General features: G+C 31.3%; 1 protein-coding gene across 1 annotated transcript; it reads left to right on the top strand.

Moving 5' to 3' along the window:
- The first annotated feature begins 3,787 nt into the window (after positions 1-3,787).
- LOC148604817 (uncharacterized) lies at positions 3,788-10,728 on the top strand. The gene is made up of 8 exons (XM_088550686.1): positions 3,788-4,377; positions 5,099-5,249; positions 5,624-5,762; positions 6,065-6,157; positions 7,317-7,441; positions 7,659-7,705; positions 9,199-9,316; positions 10,537-10,728. Exons 1-8 carry the CDS (start codon positions 3,887-3,889, stop codon positions 10,648-10,650), a joined length of 1,278 nt encoding a protein of 425 aa, XP_088406812.1. The 5' UTR covers positions 3,788-3,886; the 3' UTR covers positions 10,651-10,728.
- Positions 10,729-10,788: the final 60 nt, after the last annotated feature.

Genomic DNA, 10,788 nt, shown 5'->3' with positions numbered 1-10,788 from the left:
AAATTAAATATTACGATCCCGACCAAGTATGGTATAACAACTACTTTTCTGATTTACTACGTATTACTCCTTTGTTTAAATGCTCTGCTATCCGGAATGTGAAGAAAACCACAAGCACTATTTATTAAGTGTCTTCTTCGTAAATACCAAATGGAGCTGGAAAATTGCACAGTGGTCTCAAAATCAAAATGTATTTCCAAACTAAAAGCATATTGGAAAATACAACAAAACATTCAACTACATCTGGTCCCCATGGAAACCATAATCTATATTTAAGTCTTATTTGGTGTAGGTTTGTGCATTGCCTGTAGAAGCTATAGCACCGTGAGATTAAACATTCTTAAATTCTCATATTTAGCGTTACAGGCTATTCTAGCTACATCATTTTTTTTTTTAGATTTAACGGGTTTGGTTTATAATGAGTACAAATTCTGGATAGTTGTTTGGCTTTTTTTGTTCAGGACAAAAGTGAGCAAATATTAGTATTATACTCGAACCCCTTTTCTTCGGGTTCTCCTATGGAAATTCCCTCTGGATCCGCACTCTTGATACGGTCCAAATTTTATTTCATGATGAAAATACATATAATCTACCTGGGGGAAATTGAAAAGATGGCTATCGCCCCACTTTACGCCCAATACTCGACAACATAGGAAAGTTCGCAGCTTATATCTTGCGGACAAACTGATAATACAGAGAGCTATAGTTCCTGTTGGATTTAAGTGCTTTGTTTATTACTTGTAAACTTAAAAGTCGTTTTCAGACTGAACAACTGCACTCTCAGTTGTGTTGTCAGTTTGAATTGTCTCCCTCATCCGTTTGAACATCTGGTCCAGTGTCTTTACATTCCACTTTGATTCAGTCGTGACTTCCGTCTGGTCGAAATGACAGCGACACTTACTTTGTCTATACATTTGACGGTAAACCGTAAGCGTTTAATATCACGTAAAGGAAGAAGGAATCAGATGAGATAAGATTCGAGCGAAAAATCAAAAGAACTCAAAACTAAATAGGGAAAACAGACACACAACAAAAACATGAAATAACCAAAATAACACGTACAAGGAAACAGAATGAGCAACCCAGACTCCACTAAAAACAGTGGGATTATGGATCAGGTGGGGTAAGCGTCCTCTGCTTTTCAAGAAACACCCGCCGAGTTGTTCGTAAAATGTCAAAAATGTCGGGGTAGACGAGAGAGAAAAAATAAACTAAAAAATGGTGAACAAATCGGTTCTTATAGAGTTCTCAGATGGGTAAACAATAACGATCCACGAGCTCATGATTCCACAAATCTTTGTTAGAAGTGTAGCAAGGAACTAAAAAATGTCCGCGTATTTTCGGGAAGCTATGGCATAACGTATGAATTGTGATATGAAAACTCCATACGCAGGTGCTGAAAGGATGTTGCTACAGATGAAAGGAAAGTTGACAATACGGAAAGTGATAGCGTTTGTCGTATTATTTGGTCAATAGTTTCCTTTTTTCATCGATCTCCAAGTATTGGTCAAAACACAGTGTCTGAAGTAGCCTTTATATCAAATTCTTTGTGGTAGATGAGATGTATGTAATCCCTGCCGAAACTATGATTGTTTAAAGACAATACGACATTTATTTAGCAAAACTGAGATCAAAGGATCTGGCTTAATGATGTTCCTTTGTTTGGATCAGATCAGCTACAATGTCATCTTAATATGAGTGAAGGAATATGTCAGCGAGTAGCGGAGCACAATTTTTTCCCGTTTAAATGTATCATTATTATCGATTGTTACAAACATAAAAGTCAAACAAGTCAAAACTTCACCTCATGACTTTAGATAAAGTTTTGAAAGATTTGATATTGTTTGGAAAAAAAAAGTAATTGAGTTTGAATTCCGTACCTTACTTAGCGTCAATCCCCGTACCAGCAAAGATTGGATACGATCTTATCCTGAATGAAAAACGAAATCTCATGAACAGAATCTGATGCGATTTTAATTTATTATCAATGAAAATTTTGATAATATTATGACTTTTTAATGTCAAATGTGCCATAAATTAGTACAGATAACAAAAAATGCCAGACTTTGATTTTGGGTACGGGAATTTCGGATTACACATTTTAGACCTTCTGAACACAGAAAATCGAATAAGATCTATTTTTCGACAAACAATTTAAAAAATCATTAATTCGAGCCTAGCCATCATGTCATTTTGTATTTGTGTACCAACTTTCAGCTGGAAATATCAAGCAATAATGAAGAAATTGAAAAAGTAGTATTTGGGTACGGGGAAAAGTTGGTACGGGTACGGGTTACACATTTTAGAACATACCGGAGTTTTGGAAAAATGTTCTGACTTTCTTACATCTAGGTAAAACAGAATGTATGCTTTTTGGTCCTCCTAGAAAGGTTAATAATGTTTCAAATTTCAGAGTGAAATGTTACAATCATGTTATTGATTCTACGGATTCTGTCAAATATCTGGGTGTATATATACATAAATACTTAAATTGTGTACAGATTGTATCTAATATTATACATAAAGTAAATGGTAGACTGAGATTTTTATATAGAAACAGCAAGTGCTTGGACACAAGATCGAGATTGATCCTCACCACGGCATTAATACATGCTATTTTGATTACTCACGTTCGTCGTGGTATAGTAGTTTAGGGAAGGGGTTGTTTAAAAAAAATACAGGTTTTACAAAATAAGGTGGTGAGGTTCATTCTCGACCTCGGTCCAAGAAGCAGAGTAAATTGTGAATTATTAGAAAAGGTGAATATGTTGTTTATGACAGATAGGGTGTCTCAGTTATGAATAAATCACGTTTTTAATATATTTCATGTAAAGGCTTCTGAGTATTTATGTGTAAATTTTAATTTAGATACAAATAGTACAAGGAGTTCCTCAATTCTTTTATTATTTTATTCCCAACACTCCAACCAACATTTTTGTTATTCGGAAATTCAAGATTGGAGCATGTTACCTGCTAATATCAAAACTGTAACCAACAAATATGCTTTTAAATCTTCTGTCAAAAAATATTTACAAGAGACTGCTAGAAATCGATAGAATAATGAATTTTTAATGAATTATGGTTACTCTATATGTATTTCATGTTTTATTGTCTATTTATTATATAACATATATTTACTAAATATGTGAGTCCTCTTTTTTTTTGGTATTTTTGAACTAGGGACCCCATTGGAAATAAGCTATTTTAAGCTTTATGGGTTATTCCAGGCTATCAAGTCATGTGTGTAAAATGTACTACAGGAATTTATATGATTCTGTATCTATTGTCATGGTTTTATTTGTATTGTAAGCCATTTTAATGTACTGATATTGCCTAAATAAAATCTAATCTAATCTAATCTAGTCTTTTGTCATAGACCTATTAATTACAGGTCTCTGTTTTTGTTTAGTCGTATGTTAATTGATTTTTATGTCTGAAATGGCAAGGGGGTGGGTATATAATATAAGACTTAATATTTCAGGGACTGGTCGCCCGGACATAGCGTTATGTTGCAAAAAAATATTAATCTGAATGTTAATCTGAATTCAATTACAAGTCTGTGATATTAATCACAATTTTGTCATGATGAAAATATCGAAAAAATTGTTCTATAAAACAAATTCAAAAATATTATAAAAATGTCAAATGTACCTGTTAAATTCAATCATTGCTTCTTCATTACTGATATCTACTATGTTATTTCGTTTTCGGGGGACTTAATACACTTTTGGTATTTAGGTCGGTTCTGTAGCCGTCCATCTTCTTTAGCTAGATCTCAAGAAAGTTCTCATGGATGCAAGCGACTGTTTAAATTGACAACAAGAAATGACAGGATATTTTAATCATTTTTACCGTTTTATGTATCTTTTAACTAATTTTAACTAAGATGCATCTTTCAGTACCATCTAGAAAGAAAACGACAACACCTCCTTCACAGTTATCAACATTTGGCAAACCGATAAGAAGTCCGCGAACGCCAACTCCATCATCATTGACACAATCTTTTTCATATTCGGACACTTTTGAAAATGTTACGCAGACGCAAAGTGTTCAGTATTCAGATACATTCGAAACTGATACTAAGCCAGAGCAGACAACTATCAAAACTGCTAAATTTACTACTATAGCAACTGAAATTGAATTGGGTAAAACCACTCCTGACCTTACAAGACTTTCAGAGTCATTTCCAACCTATTCAGATACTTTTGAGACAGAACGAGCAAGCAAAGATTTTAGTACATATCAAGACTCTGTTAAAAAAGTGCAAAGTGACTATTCAGAGTCAGCATGGTCTGATTCAAGATACTCAAACTCGGAATATACAAATGAAGAGACTCGATCATATGGTACTAGAACTCTTGAATCAGTTGCACAGAGGTATATTTGTTATGATTACAGAACTGAATAACTAATTTGAAGTACACAGTAATATAAACCTGTTAGAGTACTAAGATATAGACCAGTGGTGCCATTTAAATGATACCGTACATTTGAAATGAAAGTTTGTATTATCATGAATTTTATTTTTATTTTCTAAAGGTTTTTTTTTTTGTTTTTAAATTTGTTAAGTTGCAAGTTAAGTCATGATTTATTTTAATCCTGAGGATATTCATGTAGTATTCTGTGAACTGCTCAAGCTGATAGCTAAGCACAAGGAAAAGTATATTTATTATTCTCTTCTCGTCAAACTGAAAATGAACTCAGGTCAAAGGTTAAATTTGTCTCAGTTGCCATTGCGATATTAACACCAATGCAAATCTCTACCTTGAAGAAGGTCAAAGTTCAGGTCAAAAACCTATCAGGCAATCTGGGAAATAATATAGTAATAGTGGACTTTTATAAGTGGTACATTAACAATTCAACTGAGTCAGAGCTGTTTCTATTTAATAATTAATTTTGTTATTGGACCAAGTTTGATCATTTTATCTGACTGTCTTTTTATCAACCATATCAATCAAAGCTGATGATAGATCAACTGCAATTGCTGTTTGTGATAAGTAAACTGATATGTCTAAAAGATGATACCAAGGTACATGAACAAATTCTTAATTCAAATTAAACAGCATTTCAGAAACATATAACATTGTTTTTGTTTCAGTTCAACAGATAGATATTCTAGTGAGGAATTTGAAGAAGATGTTGAAGATGAAAATGATAATGAGTCCTACACTTACAGTGAAAGTTATGATTATTCTTCTACCTTTGAACCAGTTGATGATGTATCCAGTATTACGTATGACTCTGAGATGGTACTTTGGGTGTGATTAAAACATACTTTATCTGGATTGTGATGATGTTACATGTATATATATCAATAAGGGAAAACATTTTGTATAGCACTATATTATTCACGTCAGAGAGCAACCAAAATGAGTGTGCAATAAATTCCATTATTGCACTAGTACATAAATACATCAATCATGACATCATCAATTCCCATTTTTCATCCTGATTTATTGGAATTCTTAACACCACAAAAATTATTGAACAAGTATATTTTGTGATTTAGCCCAGCTTTTAATTTTTTTTTTATTTTGAAGGAGATACCACTCAACTTAATTATAAAGACAGCTCTGTATCATTTTGAGTTTAAATGAAATATCAATATTTATTTTTTTTGCAGCTAAAAAAAGAAGAAGAGTTGAAAAAAGTATCAGAAGAAGCAAAAGAGAGTTATATTTCTCAGATGATCTCAAACATTAGGAACCGAAAGTTTAAAGATACAGACATAACTGAATTGTCAATCATTGAACCAACTGAAAGTATGATATTCTTGGAAATTTGAAAAAAAAATGCAAATATTTTAATTTTGTTTTTATTTGTTTCATGTTCATCTGTCCAATTTTCTACTTAATTTTGTAGAATATTTAGATATATAGATAGCAAAATTTGGGATCAAGTGTACTATGTGCTAGTATAAATGTTCATTAAATTTATATCCACATTAAAATCTTAAATGCAATGACAGACGTCACTTAAAAATTCAATTTTAAAAGAATGATTAAATAATGTTTTCTTGCTTATATATTGTGTGACATAAAGTTTTATTACATGTATGTTACAGTGAAGCCCAAGTTGGTTGATGAGGAAACTGAAACAATGTCACAAAGATTTATTAAAAGAAAGTTGGCATTGTTGAAACATAAAAAGAAATATAGTGAGTATTTATCTGAAGTTTTCTTGGAAAACTTTGAAATGAACTTCTTAGTCATTAACAAATTTGTGGTATGAATAATTTTTTAAGGAGGATGAGAATGAAGCAATTTATCGTTTACTTTTGCACAATGAAATTGTTAATTTCAGAAAATAAATGTCATTGTATATCTGTTTTACTGTTTTGAGTAAAGTTAAATTCTTAAAATGTAGAAACTTGTGATTCTTTTAAATAACTCAGAAATAGTCATCTAGCAATAATTCATAAACTTAAAAATAAAGATATGTTTCCAATGAGTTTAATTGAAAACAATTTTTAAAATGTCTGTAACTAATACATGTATTACATTTGTCACCAATCAGAAATGTCTATCCGTCTGCACTTTTTCCAAATAATCTTGTTTTTGGTATGTGGCCTTATTATGAAGAGTTACAGATTAAGTGTGACTTTGGTTACAGTTGAATGATTTTTTATGGAAGTTATGGCCCTTGGACTTAAAAAACTTAGAAAATTTCAGTGAATTTACAGCTTTCCACATTGTTTTTTGTAATACTTTTACCAATTGATTTTATATTTTGCATGTAGTCTTACCATGAAAAGTTACAGATTAAGTTCGACTTTGATTATGGTTGAAAAATTTTTACAGAAGTTATGGCCCTTGGACAAAGAAAATTTCAGTGAAGTTAAAGTTTTCCACTTTTTTTTTCTTTTAGTGGTCGACATTGGAATGCTGTTATTTTATTGATTTTAAATGATGATGTCCAAATATTATTTCATTTTTTATGCCAATGATGCCATAATTTAAGGAAGCAGGGTGAAGGACATAACTCTTGAAATCAGTGATGTTTATATATTCAATTTCACCAAAGCCTATCAAGCTTTCATTTGAAACAGAATGATTTCAAGTTACTTTGATGCTTACATTGTGATTTAAAGAGAGATATTTCAACCACTGAATATTTTAAGGTAGCAATCATTTGATTTTATGAGGCTGTAATAATTTTTTATCTTGTTTTTGGAAATTTTTTCTTGTTATTCATCACTTTCAGCCTTTTTCTATTGTACTAATTGCCCATCCCATAATTTTTTCCTAATTTATAAACAATCAAATGGTTGCATTATTATGACTAATGTGTACATTGTATTCATCAAATATTTTTAGGACATAAACCGAAACAAGAAAAACCCTGGCCAAGTCGGGGGGATGTTCATGTAACAGAGTATGGCTTACATCCTGAAATTGTTGAGAAGTTAAAAATAAAGAACCTCATAAGTAGAATGGAAAAAGTAAGTTTTTGTTACATGTATAGACAACATGTTATAAGAAATTTTCCAATATGGTAATGTCAAATTTTCAACATTTTGATCCTTTAAAATGTCCCAATTAGCAGAAAGTTAGGAGATCGTCAGTAGTGATTCTGTTATAATATATCTTTACTTTAATTTTACTTTGCTGCCATTTATTCTATATTAAAGTCATCTAATGTTCTGTATTGATTTGCAGGCTGTAAATGATGACATGCATGATCCCAAAAGGTGTAAAGATTGCAGGTATGAGCCTAAAAGTATTTTTTCGGGGTTTTATACATGTAGTCAAATATCACTCTAAGATATCATATTAACCTTGTTTGCATGCTTCTTCCAAAATGGCATGTTAGTTAACTAATTGCTGTCCCCAGGATGCCAATCTTCTTTGGGCCTGACAAATAAATACTTCCATCATCTAACTATAATATTTATCGCTTATTTGCAGAGTTTTCTCCTCTTTCCAACTGAGAGACTTTGATTTATGTGCACAACTTTTAGTTTTTTACTAAATTGCTCTTCACATATTTTACTACCTAAGTTAAAACTTATTTAACCTAATATTTTAAGGGCTGTTCCATATAAATATACATGAGTAGGGAGACACAACTTGTAAAAGACTCCCCCACCAAAATAAAAAAAAATGTTGCCAAACCCACCCCCAACATATTATAGATTTTCTAGATACCTCCCACCGCCAGAAAAAAGTAAAATATAAAAAAAACTGATCAAACAGTTGGAAAACACACATGAAATACTAAATTTTCGGAAGTCAGAGCATCAAAATCTCCCAATCCCCAGGGTGTATTGAATTTTAGAGATGAAATTTCACCTCTACCGACATAATTCAATTTATCAAACATACAAATAACATATTTTTACACCCCCCCTACCCACCAAAAGAAAAATAAAAAAATGGCAGCTCTCTTCCTATGTAGATTTAAATGGAACAGCCCTAAGAAATCATGTTGGCAATATTATGTCTTTGCTATCAAGTGGTTAAATGTCATTGTTCTAATCAACTGTTGCAAATGGGAGGTAACTCTGTTGTCTTGCCATAGGGCATTGTATTTATTTCTGTTGTTATTTATGTGAATGCAGTAATTGTATAATTAAATTATTATGTTTGTAAATCTATTAAAGTAATTTAAGTAATCTGGTTAAATATTCATTCATCCTTCACATGAGATACAAAAAATTAGGATTTGAGAAAACTTACAATGTTGACAGAATATATCATGACTATAGCCTAATACTTGTAAAACAATGATTCCTTTTGTTAAGATACATATTCACTATAAAGTTATGCATTTAAATACAGTAAAACCTGTCTAATCCAAACCCATATTGGACTGAATTTAAATTGATGTAAATGGACTTTAAGAACATAGACCTAAGGTAAGGGACACAACTCTTTAAAATCATTGGAACGTTTGTATTCAGGCTCTTTATATCAGTCTCATGTAAGCATCATGTAACTTGGATTAATTCCATTCTGTTACAAATGAAAGCTTGAAATGCTTAGGTAAAATTGAATATGATACAAACATATCACTGATTTCAAGAGTTATATCCCTTATCCCAGGCCTACCTCCTTAGGGTCTAGTTTAGACTGGTTTTGGGATTATTCAGGGTTTGGTATAGAGAGGTTTCATTGTACATGTATAAAGTGGGTCTTGTTAAAAAGTAACAAAATACCAAAATTTCTTTAACTTCAATTTCAATATCAAATTAAACAGAGAATATGAAAGACAGGTAGATGAAGAAGCAGCGAAAAGACACTTCATTAGAATGAAAACTTCAAAGATACAGAAAGATATAACAGAAAAACAGTATGAACAGCATGTGACTAGAATGGTATGTATATGTAGTTTCCCCTATGCTGAAGGAGTTTGAGAAACCTCTTTATCTTTCCGTTTGTCTTTTACACTTTTTTCCTGAACACTCCATCTATCAAATTTTCAAATATGAACACGTTTTGTACCATGAAAAAGTTCATGTTCAATCATGATGTGTATTGCATTTATTATTAGAGAGTTTTTACCTTTTTCCACTTTGAAATTCAGAATGCAGGGGTAATCTACTTTCTATAGTAAAACTTCAGTGTATTTACTTCATATAGTATGGTAGAGATTATGCATTGATCCATTTAAGGATTTGTATATGAATAATCATTTCTTAGTAGGGTCTGAGTTACCCATTTGCTTCTAGTTTTTCATGTGCTTTCTTTAGTTTTTGAATGTCTTGTCTCTAATCTCTTTCTTTAGTTTTGTTCCTCTGAAATTTCACTTTAATTCTTACTTTTGATGCCAAATTCAGACAATTTGTCAACTTAGGTGTGGAGTGGGGGGGGCTATAAAGCAATCCTCTAGTCAGCTGCGGCCCTTTTCACAGAAAATCGTAAGAGTAAAATTAGTCATAAGTTGTGACATCACAATACTGAACTCTATTATGACATCATAACCTATGACTAATTTTACACTTACGATTTTTTTGTTAAAAGGACCACTGGTCCACGAACAGACTTAATTTCTACTTGCCACAACAATTTTGTATGTGCCTACAGTTCTGCAAGGTTCAAATTTGATATTTGAGACGCTTATATAAGTCATGTAGTGCCTAATATTGTATCTACATCAAGTTTTATTTTGTTTTGTTTTTTTTTTTTGTATAAGTGTTTAAACTCTTATTCCAAGTGTATCGTATTTCAAAATTAAATCCTTTGTGTGTATTCACTGCTTATCTTCTAGGCTTTATTTCTGAATGTTGTTAGAGATTTAATATCATTTTATTTTTTGTAATAAAATTCTTCCAAGGATCAAAATTCACTTTTCCACACAATGAAATAGATCTGTGCTCTCAAGCTTTATGAGTGGAGTTAAGTGTTGCCCAATTTAATTGTTCTATCTTCTTTTATACCTATTTTCTGGTCTTTGATATATGTTTTTCATTTTATTTCTAACCATACTTCCCTCTCATTATTCAGTAAAATTTAAGAGGTAAAACTTTGTAATATTTTAAACCAGAATCTGTCAAAAAACTTATTTAATATAACATTTTATATACTCTATTTTTAGAATCCTATAAATCTGATTGGGGAGCTGGCTAAATCATTACCTCGTCCAACAACTGATCCAGCAATTATAACAGAACAACTCAACAAAGGATTGACACTGTCTAAATATTTATGACAAAATGTTTGTTATTGTTGTTACTAGTCATTATTTTTTAACAATATTTATTTTTTAATTAAAAAAAAATATGCTGAAGTCTTGGACATTGTCAAATTCTGACTGCAGATATTACAAATGATGCTCAAAAATAGTAAA

The sequence above is a fragment of the Perna viridis genome, chromosome 10, assembly GCF_037379345.1.
Source record: "Perna viridis isolate PV_CMFRI_1.1 ecotype Kerala chromosome 10, ASM3737934v1, whole genome shotgun sequence".
Classification (NCBI taxonomy): domain Eukaryota; kingdom Metazoa; phylum Mollusca; class Bivalvia; order Mytilida; family Mytilidae; genus Perna; species Perna viridis.
Note: the sequence above shows the minus strand (reverse complement) of the source record. Positions and strands in the feature narration are given on the sequence as shown.

Excerpts from the sequence above, each read along its gene's own strand:
- LOC148604817 (XM_088550686.1), top strand. The coding sequence starts at position 3,887 with ATGCATCTTTCAGTACCATCTAGAAAGAAAACGACAACACCTCCTTCA. Across the intron at positions 4,378-5,098 it reads CTTGAATCAGTTGCACAGAG|TTCAACAGATAGATATTCTA; the intron begins GTATATTTGTTA and ends TTTTTGTTTCAG. Across the intron at positions 6,158-7,316 it reads GAAACATAAAAAGAAATATA|GACATAAACCGAAACAAGAA; the intron begins GTGAGTATTTAT and ends AAATATTTTTAG.